The sequence below is a fragment of the Tachyglossus aculeatus genome, chromosome 11 (assembly GCF_015852505.1).
Source record: "Tachyglossus aculeatus isolate mTacAcu1 chromosome 11, mTacAcu1.pri, whole genome shotgun sequence".
NCBI classification, from domain to species: domain Eukaryota; kingdom Metazoa; phylum Chordata; class Mammalia; order Monotremata; family Tachyglossidae; genus Tachyglossus; species Tachyglossus aculeatus.
In genome coordinates this window covers 25,768,259-25,787,084 of record NC_052076.1, presented here as the reverse complement: position 1 = coordinate 25,787,084, position 18,826 = coordinate 25,768,259, and the positions used below count along the sequence as shown (strand labels likewise).

Below are 18,826 nucleotides of genomic sequence, written 5' to 3'. Positions count from 1 at the left end.
GTGCTCTGCACACAGTAAGCGTTCAATAAATACGATTGATGATGATGATGAACAAATGCCATCATTATTATTACTACGTGCCAAGCCCTGTTCGTAGCGCTGGGGAGGCTGAGAAGCAGCGCGGCTCAATGGAAGGGCTTTGGAGTCAGAGGTCATGGGTGCAAATCCCGGCTCCGCCAATTGTCAGCTGTGTGACTTTGGGCAAGTCACTTGACTTCTCTGGGCCTTAGTTCCCTCATCTGGAAAATGGGGATTAAGACTGTGAGCCCCCCGTGGGACAACCTGATCACCTTGTATTCCCCCCAGCGCTTACAACAGTGCTTTGCACATAATAATAATAATGGCATTTATTAAGCGCTTACTGTGTGCAAAGCACTGTTCTAAGCACTGGGGAGGTTACAAGGTGATCAGGTTGTCCCATGTGGGGCTCACAGTCTTAATCCCCATTTTACAGATGAGGTAACTGAGGCCCAGAGAAGTTAAGCGACTTGCCCAAAGTCACACAGCTGGCAATTGATGGAGCCGGAATTTGAACCCATGACCTCTGACTCCCAAGTTCGTGTTCTTTTCCACTGAGCCACGCTGCTTCTCTAGTAAGCGCTTAACAAATACTATTATTATTATTATTATTATTATTATTATTATTATTATTATTATTATTATTATTGCAAGGGGATCAGGTTGTCCCAAGTGGAGCTCACAGTCTTAATCTGTCTCACAGTCTTAATCTTAATGTTCTTAGTACAGTACCTGGCACATAGTAAGCGGTTAACAAATACCATAATAATTACTATTATTATTATGGGAAGGGATCAGTGACTGTGAGCCCCCCGTGGGACAACCTGATCACCTTGTAATGTCCCCAGCGCTTAGAACAGTGCTTTGCACATAGTAAGCACTTAATAAATGCCACTATTATTATTAATATTATTATTATTATTAATCCCCATTTTACCGATGAGGGAAGTGAGGCACAGAGAAATAAAGTGACTGGCCCAAGGTCACACAACAGACAAGTGGGGGAGTCGGGATTAGAACCCATGACCCTCTGACTCTAGACTGTGAGCCCACTGTTGGGTAGGGACCGCCTCTATATGTTGCCAACTTGTACTTCCCAAGTGCTTAGTACAGTGCTCTGCACACAGTAGTGCTCAATAAATACAATTGATTGATTGATTGACTCCCAGCCCCGGGCTCTAACCATTACGCATCCTGCTTCTCCAGTGCTTAGGACAGTGCTCTGCACACAGTAAGCGTTCAATAAATATGGCTGAATGAATGAATACCCCATGCTGCTTCAGGCTATTGTCCTCTCCCAAGCGCTTAGTACAGTGCTCGGCATATGGTGGCACTCCATAAATGTGTTTGATGTTATATTGCACTCTCCCAAGAGCTTAGTACGGTGCTTTGCACACAGCAAGCGCTCAATAAATACGATTATTATTATTATTATTATTAATAGTGGTAATAATAATAAATACGATGGACTGTCAGACTGACTGAAGGCAACGTGAAGTGGACCGCCAACCATCGTGGCCCCGCCCCGAGCTCCGGCCCCGCCCCCTGCAATAATAATAATAATAATAACAACAATAATAATAATAATGATGGTGGTATTCATTAAGCGCTTACTATGTGCCAAACACTGTTCTAAGCGCTGGGGTAGTTACAAGGTGATCAGGTTGTCCCACGGGGGGCTCACAGTCTTCTTCCCCATTTTACAGATGAAGGAACTGAGGCCCAGAGAAGTGAAGCTCTTCCATACACTCAACTCCCTTCTCAGGCCCCCGGTTCCTCCCCCTCCTCCTTCCCTCACCCCCAACGATCTGGCCTCCTACTTCATTAACAAAATTAAATGCATCAGGTCCGAACTCCCCAAAGTCACTTCCCCCCCTTCTCCATCCCCCCGGCTCTCAACCCTCTCTGCTACTTTCCCATCCTTCCCAGCAGTGTCCTCAGAGGAGCTCTCCTCCCTCCTCTCAAGTGCTACTCCGGCCACCTGTGCTTCTGACCCCATTCCCTCTCATCTCATGAAATCTCTCGCTCCATCCCTTCTCCCCTCCTTAACTTCCATCTTCAACCGCTCACTCTCCACTGGTTCCTTCCCCTCTGCCTTCAAACATGCCCATGTCTCTCCCATCCTAAAAAAACCCTCTCTTGACCCCACCTCACCTTCTAGTTATCGCCCCATATCCCTCCTACCATTCCTTTCCAAACTCCTTGAACGAGTTGTCTACACGCACTGCCTAGAATTCCTCAACAACAACTCTCTCCTCGACCCCCTCCAGTCTGGCTTCCGTCCCCTACATTCCACGGAAACTGCCCTCTCCAAGGTCACCAATGACCTCCTGCTTGCCAAATCCAATGGCTCCTACTCTGTCCTAATCCTCCTCGACCTCTCAGCTGCCTTCGACACTGTGGCCCACCCCCTTCTCCTCAACACGCTATCTGACCTTGGCTTCACAGACTCCGTCCTCTCCTGGTTCTCCTCTTACCTCTCCGGTCATTCATTCTCAGTCTCTTTTGCAGGCTCCTCCTCCCCCTCCCATCCTCTTACTGTGGGGGTTCCCCAAGGTTCAGTGCTTGGTCCCCTTCTGCTCTCGATCTACACGCACTCCCTTGGTGACCTCATTCACTCCCACGGCTTCAACTATCATCTCTACGCTGATGACACCCAGATCTCCATCTCTGCCCCTGCTCTCTCCCCCTCTCTCCAGGCTCGCATCTCCTCCTGCCTTCAGGACATCTCCATCTGGATGTCTGCCTGCCACCTAAAGCTCAACATGTCACATCCAAGCCGTCATCAAAACCTGCCGGTCTCAGCTCCGCAACATTGCCAAGATCCGCCCTTTCCTTTCCATCCAAACTGCTACCCTGCTCATTCAAGCTCTCATCCTATCCCGTCTGGACTACTGCATCAGCCTTCTCTCTGATCTCCCATCCTCGTGTCTCTTTCCACTTCAATCCATACTTCATGCTGCTGCCTGGATTATCTTTGTCCAGAAACACTCTGGGCATATCACTCCCCTCCTCAAAACTCTCCAGTGGCTCCCAATCAATCTGCGCATCAGGCAGAAACTCCTCACCCTGGGCTTCCAGGCTGTCCATCCATCCCCTGGCCCCCTCCTCCCTCACCTCCCTTCTCTCCTTGTCCAGCCCAGCCCACACCCTCCGCTCCTCCGCCGCTGATCTCCTCACTGTACCTCGCTCTCGCCTGTCCCGCCATCGACCCCCGGCCCACGTCATCCCCCGGGCCTGGAATGCCCTCCCTCTGCCCATCCACCAAGCTCGCTCTCTTCCTCCCTTCAAGGCCCTGCTGAGAGCTCACCTCCTCCAGGAGGCCTTCCCAGACTGAGCCCCTTCCTTCCTCTCCCCCTCGTCCCCCTCTCCATCCCCCCCGTTTTACCTCCTTCCCTTCCCCACAGCACCTGTATATATGTATATATGGTTGTACATATTTTTTTTACTCTATTTATTTATTTATTTATTTTACTTGTACATATCTATTCTATTTATTTTATTTTGTTAGGATGTTTGGTTTTGTTCTCTGTCTCCCCCTTTTAGACTGTGAGCTCACTGTTGGGTAGGGACTGTCTCTATATGTTGCCAATTTGTACTTCCCAAGCACTTAGTACAGTGCTCTGCAAATAGTAAGCGCTCAATAAATACGATTGATGATGATTGATGATGATGATGAAGTAATTTGCCCAAGGTCACAGAGCAGACAAGGGGCAGAGGAGGGATTCAAATCCATGACCTCCGACTCCTAAGCCCGGGCTCTTACCACTAAGCCACACTGCTTCTCTACTAGAGAATAGAGCAGCAATAGAGAAGTAGCGCGGCTCAGTGGAAAGAGCCCGGGCTTTGGAGTCAGAGGTCATGGGTTCAAATCCTGGCTCCGCCACTTAGATGTGTGACTTTGGGCAAGTCACTTAACTTCTCTGTGCCTAATAATAATAATTATTTTTATTATTAATAATAATGATGGTACTTGTTAAGCACTTACTATGTGCAAAGCACTGTTCTAAGCGTTGGGGAGGGATACAAGGTGATTGGGTTGTCCCACGAGGGGCTCACAGACTTCATCCCCATTTTCCAGATGAGGGAACTGAGGCTCAGAGAAGTGAAGTGACTTGCCCAAGGTCACACAGCAGACATATGGTGGAGCCAGGATCAGAACCCATGACCTCTGACTCCCAAGCCCATGCTCTTGACATTGAACCACACTGCGTGGGTTCTAATCCCGCTCTGCCACTTGTCTGCTGTGTGACTTTGGGCGAGTCGCTTCACTTCTCTGGGCCTCAGTTCCCTCATCTGGAAAATGGGGATGAAGACTGTGAGCCCCACATGGGACAACCTGATCACCTTGTATCCCCCCCAGTGCTTAGAACAGTGCTTGGCACATAGTAGGTGCTTAACAAATGCCATCATTACCATTATTATTCTCTAAGGCATCCCCTCCCCACCCCCCCCACCTTACTTCCTTCCCCTCCCCACAGCACCTGTATATATGTATATATGTTTGTACGCTGTATGTATGTATACATATGTATGTATGTTTGTATGATGTAGAAGAAGCAGCGTGGCTCAGTGGAAAGAGCCCGGGCTTTGGAGTCAGTTGTCATGGGTTCGAATCCCGGCTCCGCCACATGTCTGCTGTGTGACCTTGGGCAAGTCACTTAACTTCTCTGAGCCTCAGTGACCTCATCTGGAAAATGGGGATTAAGACTGTGAACCCCGTGTGGGCCAACCTGATCACCTTGTATCCCCCCAGCGCTTAGAACAGTGCTTGGCACATAGTAAGCGCTTAACAAATGCCATCATTATTATTCAATCAATCGCATTTATGGAGCGCTTACTGTGTGCAGAGCACTGTACTAAGCGCTTGGGAAGTCCAAGTTGGCAACATTTATTACGTATTTATTACTCTATTTTATTGGTACATAGTTATTCTATTTATTTTATTTTGTTAATATGTTTTGTCTCGTTGTCTGTCTCCCCCTTCTCGACTGTGAGCCCGCTGTTGGGTAGGGACCGTCTCTCTATGTTGCCAACTTGGACTTCCCAAGCGCCCAGTCCAGTGCTCTGCACACAGTAAGCGCTCAATAAATACGACTGAATGAATGAATGAATGAATGAATGAATGAAAGTCCAGGCCCCCGACCACCTCTCCGGCCCCAGGTCCCGGCCCCGTTCCCAGCGCCCCAAAAACGCACCCTGAGGAAGGCCGTGATGTTGTAGGAGCCGGATTCCGGGCCCGGGTTCAGCTCCAGCGCCGCAGAGGTGCCACCCGCCTGTCCCTGCCGGGCATCCAGCAGCAGCACCCGACGACCCTGGCGCGGCTTCTGACGGTCCAGCTGCACCTCGGCCCTCAGCCCTGCAGGACGGGGGGGAAGGGGCCGCATGGGTCCTCCCTTCCTCCCCTCCCCTCTGTCATCAGGTTGTTAATTAATTATAATAATAATAATAATAATAATAATGATGATGCTATTTATTAAGCGCTTACTATGTGCCAAGCACTGTTCTAAGCACCGGGAAGGATACAAGGTAATCAGGTTGTCACAGTCTTCACCCCCATTTTACAGTTGAGGCAACTGAGACACAGAGAAGTGACTTAGCACAGTCCTTCTAGGCTGTGAGCCCACTGTTGGGTAGGGACCGTCTCTATGTGTTGCCAACTTGGACTTCCCAAGCGCTTAGTACAGTGCTCTGCACACAGTAAGCGCTCAATAAATATGATCGATTGATTGATTGACTTGCCCAAAGTCACACAGCTGACAATTGGCGGAGTAGGGATTAGAACCCATGACCTCTGACTCCCGAGCCCAGGCTCTTTCCACTGGGCCACGCTGCTTCTCTGGAAAGGTGATCAGGTTGTCCCACGTGGGGCTCACAGTCTTCATCCCCATTTTACAGATGAGGCAACTGAGACACAGAGAAGTGACTTAACCAAAGTCACACAACTGACAAGTGGCAGAGCCGGGATTAGAACCCATGACCTCTGACTCCTGAGCCCGTGCTCTTTCCACTGAGCCACGCTGCTTCTCTGGAAAGGTGATCAGGTTGTCCCACGTGGGGCTCACAGTCTTCATCCCCATTTTACAGATGAGGCAACTGAGATACAATGTGACTTGCCCAAAGTCACACAGCTGACAAGTGGCGGAGCCGGAATTAGAACCCATGACTTCTGACTCCCGAGCCCATGCTCTTTCCACTGGGCCACGCTGCTGCTCTGGAAAGGTGATCAGGTTGTCCCACGTGGGGCTCACAGTCTTCATCCCCATTTTACAGATGAGGCAACTGAGATACAAGAGAAGTTGTGACTTGCCCAAAGTCACCCAGCTGACAAGTGGCGGAGCCGGGATTAGAACCCATGACCTCTGACTCCCGAGCCCGGGCTCTTTCCACTGAGCCACGCTGCTTCTCTAAGGTATTTGTTAAATACTCACTATGTGCCAGGCACTCTTCTAAGCGCTGAGGTAGATATAAGGTCTATTATCTATTTATTTTATTCTGTTAATATGTTTGGTTTTGTTCTCTGTCTCCCCCTTCTAGACTGTGAGCCCACTGTTGGGTAGGGACCGTCTCTAGATATTGCCAACTTGGACTTCCCAGCGCTTAGTACAGTGCTCTGCACACAGTAAGCGCTCAATAAATATGATTGAATGAATGAATGAATGAATGAATGAAAGGTAATCAGGTTGGACGCAGTCCCTGTTCCGCTTAGGGCCCACAGTCTTAATCAGCGAGAAGCAGCGTGGCTCAGTGGAAAGAGCCCGGGCTTGGGAGTCAGAAGTCGTGGGTTCTAATCCCGGCTCCGCCGCTTGTCAGCTGTGTGACTTTGGGCAAGTCACTTCACTTCTCTGAGCCCCAGTTACCTCATCTGAAAAATGGGAATTAAGACTGTGAGCCCCCAAGTGGGACAACCTGATCACCTTGTATCCACCCCAGTGCATAGAGCAGTGCTTTGAACTTAACAAATACCATCATTGTTATTAATCCCCGTTTTACCAGTGAGGCAACTGAGGCACAGAGGCGTGAAATAATAATAATAATGATGATGATGATGGCATTTATTAAGCGCTTACTATGTGCAAAGCACTGTTCTAAGCACTGGGGAGGTTACAAGGTGATCAGGTTGTCCCACGGGGTGGTCACCGTCTTAATCCCCATTTTACAGATGGGGGAACTGAGGCACCGAGAAGTGAAGTGACTTGCCCTGAATGACTTGCTCGAGATCACACAGCGGACAAGTGGTAGAGAGGGGATTAGAACCCAGGGCCTTCCGACTTCTAGGCCCGGTCTGTAGCCACTAGGCCTCGCTACTTCCCACTAGGCCACGCGGCTTCTCATTTCTCCCTCAGTCCCTTCCCACTGTTGGGTAGGGACTGTCTCTATATGTTGCCAATTTGTACTTCCCAAGCGCTTAGTACAGTGCTCTGCACATAGCAAGCGCTCAATAAATACAATTGATGATGATGATGGAAGGAGGCAGAGAGTTGAGGCCCCTGGGCACGCCGGCCCCTCCCCTGGCACCAGGGCCCCCACCGGGCACCACCACTCACTGGGGGCAGGGGATGTGACTGTTCACTATTATACTGTAATAATAACAATAAAAATGGTGGTATTTGTTAAGCGCTTACTACGTACCAAGCACCGTTCTAAGCGCTGGGGGAGATACAAGGTAATCAGGTTGTCCCGCGTGGGGATCACAGTCTTCATCCCCATTTTACAGATGAGGGAACTGAGGCCCAGAGAAGAATAATAATAATGATATTTGTTAGGCGCTTACTATGTGCCAAGCACTGTTCTAAGCACTGGGGGGGATACAAAGTGATCAGGTTGTCCCGCGTGGGGCTCACAGTCTTCACCCCCATTTTACAGATGAGGGCACTGAGGCCCAGAGAAGTGAAGTGACTTGCCCAAGGTCATATAGCTGACAAGTGGTGGAATCTAGACTGTGAGCCCGCTGTTGGGTAGGGACCGTCTCTATACGTTACCGACTTGGACTTGCCAAGCGCTTAGTCCAGTGCTCTGCAATCAATCAATCAATCGTATTTATTGAGCACTTACTGTGTGCAGAGCACTGTACTAAGCACTTGGGAAGTACAAGCTGGCAACATACGCACACAGTAAGCGCTCAATAAATACGATTGAAAGAATGAATGAACTGGGGTCAGAACCCAGGCCCTCCGACTCCGAAGCCCGTGCTCTTTCCACTAGGCCACCCTGCTTCCCGCTTACTCTCCCACGCGCTTAGTGCAGTGCTCCGCACACAGTAAGTGCTCAATAAAGGCGACTGACCCACCGACTCACCCAGTTTCTCGGGAATGTCGTAGCCTGAGATGTTCACGCTCAGCTGGATAGTGAAACTGCGTGGGGAAGGAGAGGGCAGGAGTGAGGATGGGGATTTTCAGGATAAGACTTGCAACCTCCCCAGTGCTTAGAACAGTGCTTTGCACATAGTAAGCGCTTAATAAATGCCATTATTATTATTATTATTATTATTATTATTATTATTATTATTATTAAGACCTGCTCCCTCTCCGGGCCTTCCCCGGCTTATCCCCCACCCCAAGGACCCCCTCTTCTCCCCTCCCCGTCCTCACCAGCTGACAGCAAGTTTGGTTTGGGGCAGGACACAATCCTTCTTATCCGGGTTCAGGACATCTGGCACCAACAGCCGGGCTTCGATCACCACCACGGGCTGAGCCCTGGGAGGGAGGGAAGGGCGAGGATGTGCCAGCTGGGCACAGTGCCAGCCTGCCCCCCACATAGGCACTCAGCATTCATTCATTCAATCGTATTTATTGAGCGCTTACTGGGTGCCAGCGCTCGGGACGTTAGTCCGGTGCTCTGCGTCCAGGAATCTCAACAAATTCATTCATTCAATCGTATTTATTGAGCGCTTACTTGGGTGCCAGCGCTTGGGAAGTTAGTCCAGTGCTCTGTGTACAGGAAACTCAACAAATTCATTCATTCGTTTGCTCAATCGTATTGATTGAGCGCTTACTGGGTGCAGAGCACTGGACTAAGCGCTTGGAAAGTCCAAGCTGGCAACATATAGAGACGGTCCCTACCCAACCTCACAGGCTAGAAGCGGGAGACAGAGAACAAAACCAAACATACTCACAAAATAAAATAGGTAGAATAAATATGTGCAATCAATCAATCAATCCATCAATCGTATTTATTGAGCGCTTACTGTGTGCAGAGCACTGGACTAAGCGCTTGGGAAGTACAAGTTGGCAACAAATAGAGTAATAAATACGTACAAACATCTATACAGGTGCTGAGGGGAGGGGAAGGAGGTAAGGCGGGGGGGATGGAGGGGGGAAGAGGGGGAGAGGAAGGAGGGGGCTCAGTCTGGGAAGGCCTCCTGGAGGAAGTGAGCTCTCAGTAGGGCCTTGCAATCGGATGAACGGATAATAATAATGGTATTGGTTAAGCGCCGTAAGAGAAGCGGAAAGAGCACAGGGTTGGGAGTCAGAGGGCGTGGGTTCAAATCCCGGCTCCGCCAACCGTCAGCTGTGTGACTTTGGGCAAGTCACTTCACTTCTCTGTGTCTCAGTTGCCTCATCTGTAAAATGGGGATTAAGACTGTGAGCCTCACTTGGGACAACCTGATCACCTTGTATCCTCCCCAGCGCTTAGAACAGTGCTTTGCACATAGTAAGTGCTTAACAAATACCATCATTATTATCATTACTGGTACTGTATTAAATGCTGGGATGGATATTAGCAAATCAAGTTGGACACAGTCCCTGTCTCATGTGGGGCTCACAGTCACAACGGATAGAGTTTGGGCTTGGGAGTCAGAAGGTCATGGGTTCTAATCCCGGTTCCGCCACAGGTCTGCTATGTGACCTTGGGGCGGTCACTTCACTTCTCTGGGCCTCAGTTCCTTCATCTGGAAAATGGCAATGAAGAGTGTGCACCCCATATGGGACAGGGATTGTGTCCCACCTGACTATCCTTGGATCTACACAAGCACTTGGAACTGTGCTTGGCACATAGTAAGTGCTTAACCAGTACCATAATTATTATTTTACAGATGAGGTACCTGAGGCATAGAGAAGGGAAGTGACTCATTCATTCATTCAATCGTATTTATTGAGCGCTTACTGTGTGCAGAGCACTGTACTAAGCGCTTGGGAAGTACAAGACTCGTCCAAGGCCACACAACAAACAAGTGGCAGATCTGAGATTAGAACCCACGATCTTCACATAGTAAGTGCTTAACCAGTACCATAATAATTATTTTACAGATGAGGTACCTGAGGCATAGAGAAGTGAAATGACTCATCCAAGGCCACACAATGGACAAGTGGCAGATCTGAGATTAGAACCCACGATCTTCACATAGTAAGTGCTTAACCAGTACCATAATTATTATTTTACAGATGAGGTACCTGAGGCACAGAAAAGTGAAGTGACTCGTCCAAGGCCACACAACAGACAAGTGGCAGATCTGAGATTAGAACCCACAATCTTCACATAGTAAGTGCTTAACCAGTACCATAATAATTATTTTACAGATGAGGTACCTGAGGCATAGAGAAGTGAAATGACTCGTCCAAGGCCACACAAGAGACAAGTGGCAGATCTGAGATTAGAACCCACGATCTTCACATAGTAAGTGCTTAACCAGTACCATAATTATTATTTTACAGATGAGGTACCCGAGGCATAGAGAAGTGAAGTGACTCGTCCTAGGCCACACAACAGACAAGTGGCAGATCTGAGATTAGAACCCACGATCTTCACATAGTAAGTGCTTAACCAGTACCATAATTATTATTTTACAGATGAGGTACCAGAGGCATAGAGAAGTGAAATGACTCGTCCAAGGCCACACAATGGACAAGTGGCAGATCTGAGATTAGAACCCACGATCTTCACATAGTAAGTGCTTAACCAGTACCATAATTATTATTTTACAGATGAGGTACCTGAGGCACAGAGAAGTGAAATGAGTCGTCCAAGGCCACACAACAGACAAGTGGCAGATCTGAGATTAGAACCCACGATCTTCATCATCATCATCATCATCAATCGTATTTATTGAGCGCTTACTATGTGCAGAGCACTGTACTAAGCGCTTGGGAAGTACAAATTGGCAACATATAGAGACAGTCCCTACACAACAGTGGGCTCACAGTCTAAAAGGGGGAGACAGAGAACAAAACCAAACATACTAACAAAATAAAATAAATAAATCTTCACATAGGAAGTGCTTAACCAGTACCATAATTATTATTTTATAAATGAGGTACCTGAGGCATAGAGAAGTGAAATGACTCGACCAAGGCCACACAAGAGACAAGTGGCAGATCTGAGATTAGAACCCACGATCTTCACATAGTAAGTGCTTAACCAGTACCATAATTATTATTTTACAGATGAGGTACCTGAGGCACAGAGAAGTGAAATGAGTCGTCCAAGGCCACACAACAGACAAGTGGCAGATCTGAGATTAGAACCCACGATCTTCATCATCATCATCATCATCAATCGTATTTATTGAGCGCTTACTATGTGCAGAGCACTGTACTAAGCGCTTGGGAAGTACAAATTGGCAACATATAGAGACAGTCCCTACACAACAGTGGGCTCACAGTCTAAAAGGGGGAGACAGAGAACAAAACCAAACATACTAACAAAATAAAATAAATAAATCTTCACATAGGAAGTGCTTAACCAGTACTATAATTATTATTTTATAAATGAGGTACCTGAGGCATAGAGAAGTGAAATGACTCGACCAAGGCCACACAAGAGACAAGTGGCAGATCTGAGATTAGAACCCACGATCTTCACATAGTAAGTGCTTAACCAGTACCATAATAACTATTTTACAGATGAGGTACCTGAGGCATCGAGAAGTGAAATGACTCGACCAAGGCCACACAGGAGACAAGTGGCAGATCTGAGATTAGAACCCACGATCTTCACATAGTAAGTGCTTAACCAGTACCATAATTATTATTTTACAGATGAGGTACCTGAGGCATGGAGAAGTGAAATGACTCGTCCAAGGCCACACAACAGACAAGTGGCAGATCTGAGATTAGAACCCACGATCTTCATCATCATCATCATCATTAATCGTATTTATTGAGCGCTTACTATGTGCAGAGCACTGTACTAAGCGCTTGGGAAATACAAATTGGCAACATATAGAGACAGTCCCTACACAACAGTGGGCTCACAGTCTAAAAGGGGGAGACAGAGAACAAAACCAAACATACTAACAAAATAAAATAAATAAATCTTCACATAGGAAGTGCTTAACCAGTACCATAATTACTATTTTATAAATGAGGTACCTGAGGCATAGAGAAGTGAAATGACTCGACCAAGGCCACACAAGAGACAAGTGGCAGATGTGAGATTAGAACCCACGATCTTCACATAGTAAGTGCTTAACCAGTACCATAATTATTATTTTACAGATGAGGTACCTGAGGCATGGAGAAGTGAAGTGACTCGTCCAAGGCCACACAACGGACAAGTGGCAGATCTGAGATTAGAACCCATGATCTTCCGACTCCAAGGCCGCGCTCTACCCATTATGCCTCGCTGCTTCTCCCCCACCCCACGTCGGACCCCTCCTGCCCCACATTGGGACACAGGTCCCCCCTCCTCCTGCCCATCTCTGTCCTGGGACCGGAGCCCTTGACCCCACTCACCTGTACACAGCCACCTGGCTGGCCCCAAAGGCTCCCACCAGCAAGTCTGTGGGCACAGGGGGCAAGTCAATCAATCAATCAATCAACCAATCAATCGTATTTATTGAGCGCTTACCGTGTGCAGAACACTGTACTAAGCGCTTGGGAAGTACAAGTTGGCAACATATAGAGACGGTCCCTACCCAACAGTGGGCTCACAGTCTAGAAGGGGGAGACAGAGAACAAAACCAAACATATTAACAAAATAAAATAAATAGAATAGATATGTACAAGTAAAATAAATAATAAATAAATAATAAATAAGTCAGAGCCGGAAAACCTCGCTCCCACCCCTCAGACTGCCCGGAGTCCTGGCAGAGTCCGGCAGCCCCAGGGACTCAAAACAGTCACCTACTTGTGGACATTCATTCAATTCAATCGTATTTACGGAGCGCTTACTGTGTGCAGAGCACTGTACTAAGCGCTTGGGAAGTACAAGTTGGCAACATAGGGAATGGGAATGGGAATGGACAGGGAATCATCATCATCATCAATTGTATTTATTGAGCGCTTACTGTGTGCAGAGCACTGTACTAAGCACTTGGGAAGTACAAGTTGGCAACATATAGAGACAGTCCCTACCCAACAGTGGGCTTACAGTCTAAAAGGGGGAGACAGAGAACAGAACCAAACATACTAACAAAATAAAATAAATAGAATAGATATGTACAAGTAAAATAAATAAATAAATAAATAGAGTAATAAATTGTACAAACATATATACATATATACAGGTGCTGTGGGGAAGGGAAGGAGGTAAGATGGGGGGGATGGAGAGGGGGACGAGAGGGAGAGGAGGGAAAGGGCTCAGTCTGGGAAGGCCTCCTGGAGGAGGTGAGCGCTCAGTAGGGCCTTGAAGGGAGGAAGAGAGCTAGCTTGGTGGATGGGCACAGGGAGGGCTCCCAAGCGTTTAGTACAGCAGTGTGCGATGGAATACGATGGAATGAATGAATGAATACCAGGCACCTATAGCCTAAGGCAGGGGGTTTTGGGGGGGAAAGGAGGTGAGGCCTGGCAGGGTGGTGTGGATGCTAAACATGGGGGAGAAGGAGACAGGTCCTGACAGTCCGGTTTGGGTGCTCAACTCGGGGCAGGATGGGAATATCTTTAACCCAGCACTAGTGGGCCCAGCTGGGTACCCGGGTATCCGTTGCCGTCGATGTCGGTGGCTCCTCGGAGGGCGAAGCCAAAGCCGGAGCCTCGGGGGAAGGGGCTGTCCAGGGCCTGGGAAGGCCGGCCCTCCAGTCCTTCGCTCGTGCCGCGGAACACGTAAACCCGGCCCTGCCCCTCAGGCCCACCGAATGGCGCTCCCACGGCCACGTCTGTGAGGGGCGAGAGGTGGGCAGGGGGACAGCCCTTAGACCGGCCCCCAACCCCGAGTCTGGGAGGCTGGCGGTGTGGGTGGGCAGGGGCGGCATCTAGGCCAACTCCTTCCGTGAGACCGTCGCCCAGAGTCCTGGGAGGCTAGGGGTGGGCAGAGGGGCATTTAGACTGGCTCCTCCCTCCCCCAACCTCAAGACCCCCCCCCACCCACAGTCCTGGGAGGCTGGAGGTGCATTTCGACAGGGCCTTCCCTCTCCCAACTCCGAGACCCCTGCCCAGAGTCCTGGCAGGCTGGCACAGGTCCGGGCCTACCAGAAGCACTCACCGTTGAACCCATCTCGGTCGAGGTCACCCAGAGGGGCGATGGCGGAGCCGAAGCGTCCGTAGACCTCGCTGCCCGTGAGGAGCTGGTCGGGGGTCCCCAGGGTGGGGGCGGCCCGGCGCTGCAGGAACACAGAGACCCTCCCCACCTCCGCCAGCTTCTGGTCCGCCCGCCGCTCCATGTATAGCGGGGCTCCCACCAGCAGGTCATCCCTCCTGCCAGCCGCGGGCACCGCGGGCACCATTAGTCCGAGGCCTCCTCACCCCGACGCCGCCCTTCCCTGCCTCGTCTGTGCCCCGGTTCTATCCCGGCCTTGGCCCGGAGAAGGGGTGGAGAGGATCCCTGAGGGCTTGTAGGTACCTTACGGCCAGGGTGGGCTACCAGGTGTAGGCCCTGGCCCCCCAGGGAGGCTCCAGACCAGACCCCCAGGATGGGCAGGGCAGGAGGGAAGGGGGCAGGGGCAGAAGAAGGGAAGGGCCAAGGCAGGGGTAGGTAAAGGGAGAGGCGGGCACAGCCCTTTCCCTGGCACTGCCCCCTTCTCACCTGTCTCCATTGACATCAGTCACGGCCACCGTGTGTCCAAAGTAAGATGCCACCTGCCACCCCAGAGCAGAGAGTCAATGTGGGCCACAGGCCCTGAGCACGCCGAGCCTGGACCCCCATGCTACCCCCTCGGAAGGGACTTGGGCCTCACCCGTTCCCAGCCCTGCCCGTGACCCCTGCCCACATCCACGGCCTCGCCCCTCTCCACATCCCAGTTCCCTCACCAGCCTCCAACAGCTCCACCCCTTCATAATAATAAATAATAATAGTGATATATGTTAAGCACTTTGAAGTGAAGTGACCACCCCAAGGTCACATAGCAGACATGTGGCGGAACAGGGATTAGAACCCACGACCTTCTGACTCCCAAGCCCAAACTCCAACCATTGTGACTGTGAGCCCCACATGAGACAGGGACTGTGTCCAACTTGATTTGCTTATATCCATCCCGGCATTTAGTACAGTGCCATGTTAAGCGGGTTGGACACAGTCCCTGTCCCACATGGGGCTCACAGTCTTCACCCCCCTTTTACAGATGAGGAAACTGAGGCCCAGAGAAGTGAAGTGACTCACCCAAGGTCACCCAGCGGAAGACTGGTGGAGCTGAGATTAGGACCCAGGTCCTTCTGACACCCAGGCCGGGCTCTATCCACTAGGCTATGTTGTTTCCGCCTCTCCCCAGAGCCCCCCCTGAGATCCATGGCCTCTCCCCTTCCCCTTAGCCCAGTTCCCACCTCCTCGCCCCCAACAGCCCTTACCTCATCTGTAAAATGGGGACAAAGAGTGTGAGCCCCACGTGGGACAACCTGGTTATTCGGTATCTAACTCAGCGCTTAGGGCAGTGCTAGGCAAATAGTAGGGCTGTGAGCCCGTTGTTGGGAAGTACAAGTTGGTGACATCTAGAGACGGTCCCTACCCAACAGCGGGCTCACAGTCTAGAGGGGGGAGACAGACAACAAAACAAAACATATTAACAAAATAAAACAAATAGAATAAATACGTACAAATAAAATACAGTAATAAATACGTACAAACATATATACAGGTGCTGTGGGGAGGGGATAGTAAGCGCTTAACAAATACCGTTATTATTCATTCAATCGTATTTATTGAGCGCTTACTGTGTGCAGAGCACTGGACTAAGCGCTTGGGAAGCCCAAGTTGGCAACATATAGAGACGGTCCCTACCCAACAGTGGGCTCACAATCAATCAATCAATCAATCGTATTTATTGAGCGCTTACTGTGTGCAGAGCACTGTACTAAGCACTTGGGAAGTCCAAGTTGGCAACATATAGAGACGGTCCCTACCCAACAGTGGGCTCACAGTCTAAAAGGGGGAGACAGACAACAAAACAAAACATATTAACAAAATAAAACTAATAGAATAATCAATAAATCAATCGTATTTATTGAGCGTTTACTGTGTGCAGAGCACTGTACTAAGCGCTTGGAAAGTACAAGTTGGCAACATCTAGAGACAGTCCCTACCCAACAGTGGGCTCACAGTCTAAAAGGGGGAGACAGAGAACGAAACCAAACATACTAACAAAATAAAATAAATAAAATAGATATGTACAAGTAAAATAAATAAATAAATAAATAGAGTAATGAAGATGTACAAGCATCTATACATATATACAGGTGCTGTGGGGAAGGGAAGGAGGTAAGATGGCGGGGTGGAGAGGGGGATGAGGGGGAGAGGAAGAAGGGGGCTCAGTGTGGGGAGGCCTCCTGGAGGAGGTGAGCTCTCAATAGGGCCTTGAAGGGAGGAAGAGAGTCTAGAAGATTATTATTAGTAGTAGTGTGATTATTATAGCCCTGCTTCAATCCCACGCTACCTGGTCTCCCTGCAGCCGGTACAGGACATCGTGCTTCATGTTGAGGACCTCCACCTGCGCTCGAAGACACGAAGTCAGCCCGGTGGGCGAGGGTAAGGGGGCTTCCCCGGCCCTGTCGCCCCCCAACCTCCACCCCACCGCAGGGAGGGGTGAGGGTCCTCAATGCAGGGAAGCCCGGACTCCCGCCCTTAGGCCGTGGACAAGGGGCCTGGAGGGGATTAGGGAAGGGGGGCAGCCAGGGGAGACCCAAGTAAGGAGCGGGGTGAAGGTGGGATTCGGGGGTCACGACTCACCGCCCCCTTGGTGGTGCTCCAGTTGGGGACTCCGAGCACGAACTCTGGAGGAAAGCCCCCCCGCCCTCCTTGGTGAGCGACGTCAATCAATCAATCATATTTATTGAGCACTTACTGTGTGCAGAGCACTGTACTAAGCGCTTGGGAAGTCCAAGTTGGCAACATATAGAGACGGTCCCTACCCAACAGTGGGCTCACAGTCTAGAAGATGTCCTCCCTGTGCCCCCCTGCCTCCTGGGCCCTGGGGGCCCTGGCAGGCCGGGCACCGACCTCCGTGCCCCCCCACCCGGCCCCGACCACTCCACTTTCATTCATTTATTCATTCAATCGTCTTTTCATTCAGTCAGTCACATTTATTGAGCGCTTACTGTGTGCAGAGCACTGTGCTAAGCGCTTGGGAAGCACAAGTTGGCAACATCTAGAGACGGTCCCTACCCAATAGTGGGCTCACAGTCTAGAAGGGAAAGCACTGGTCTAAACACTGGGGAGGTTACGAGATGATCAGGTTGTCCCAAGGGGGGCTCACAGTCTTCATCCCCATTTTACAGATGAGGGAACTGGGGCCCAGAGAAGTGAAGTGACTTGCCCAAAGTCACTCAGCTGACAACTGGCAGAGCCGGGATTTGAACCCATGGCCTCTGACTCCAAATCCCGGGCTCCTTCCACTGAGCCACGCTGAGGTAACTGAGGCCCAGAGAAGTTCAGTGACTTGCCCAAGGTCACACAGCAGACAAGTGGTGGAGTCGGGATTAGAACCCACGTCCTCTGACTCCCAAACCCGGGCTCTTCCCACTAAACAACCACCCTGCTTCGATTCGCCACCCCAGGGGGAGGTGGCGACCAAGGCGTGGCATCTGAAGCAGGGTGAGAAGCAGCGTGGCTCACTGGAAAGAGCCCGGGCTTTGGAGTCAGAGGTCATGGGTTCAAATCCCGGCTCTGCCAGTTGTCAGCTGGGTGACTTTGGGCAAGTCACTTCACTTCTCTGGGCCTCAGTTACCTCATCTGTAAAATGGGGATGAAGACTGTGAGCCCCCCATGGTACAACCTGATCACCTTGTAACCTCCCAAGTGCTTAGAACAGTGCTTTGCACATAGTAAGCGCTTAATAAATGCTATTATAATTATAATAATTATTATTATTATCTGAAGCCCCCTCCCCTCGCCCCGCCCCGCCTCACCTGGGGTTCGGGGATCATCGTCGAACTCGCCCACCGTCACCGAGTAGCCTGTGCGGGCAAGGGGCCAGGTGAGCCGGTAGCCAGGGCGGGCAGGAGGGGCACGGGGCAGCCGAGGGACAGGGATGCCAAGGGGCGGGGCCAACCAAGGGGCAGAGCCCTAGGAAACCAGCCGGGGGAGGAGATGGCAGGTGAAGGGGAGAGAGGGGGCATTTTCCTGTTTCCTCCATGACTTCCAGCCTGTGCCCCACGTAGGCCTTTTTCTCTCTGGTCCAGGCTGGGCCCTCACTGCCCTGTCTGCCCAGATGGCAGCCTGGTGTGCCCTGGGCCGTATCCCTGGGCCCCGGAGGCTGTGGCCATCAGGCCTGCTCCAGCCTTGCCAAGATGCCCAAGTGCCGGGCCGGAGCCTTTTGCCAAACCCCTTTACGCCCGCAGCCTCCAGCCCCGTCCCTATCTCTCCCAAGCCCTCACCCCACTCCCATCTTCCCAGCAGCCTCCAGCCCCCTCCCCATCTCTCTCCTGCAGCCTCCAGCCTCTTCCCTATCTCCCCTGCAGCTTCCAGCCCCCTCCCCATCTCTCCTGCAGCCTCCCGCCCCCTC

General features: G+C 50.6%; 1 protein-coding gene across 1 annotated transcript in view; it reads right to left on the bottom strand.

The window, feature by feature from the left end:
• The window catches only part of ITGA2B (integrin subunit alpha 2b), a 55,985-nt gene that overhangs the window by 25,765 nt on the left and 11,394 nt on the right, over positions 1-18,826 (bottom strand). The window contains exons 8-17 of the mRNA XM_038753932.1: positions 18,231-18,278; positions 17,053-17,096; positions 16,760-16,813; positions 14,920-14,972; positions 14,380-14,591; positions 13,871-14,053; positions 12,693-12,738; positions 8,610-8,714; positions 8,317-8,372; positions 5,217-5,377 (exon numbers count right to left, since the gene is read on the bottom strand). Coding sequence (XP_038609860.1) covers positions 5,217-5,377; positions 8,317-8,372; positions 8,610-8,714; positions 12,693-12,738; positions 13,871-14,053; positions 14,380-14,591; positions 14,920-14,972; positions 16,760-16,813; positions 17,053-17,096; positions 18,231-18,278 — 962 coding nt within the window. The remainder of the gene's footprint in view (positions 1-5,216; positions 5,378-8,316; positions 8,373-8,609; positions 8,715-12,692; positions 12,739-13,870; positions 14,054-14,379; positions 14,592-14,919; positions 14,973-16,759; positions 16,814-17,052; positions 17,097-18,230; positions 18,279-18,826) is intronic.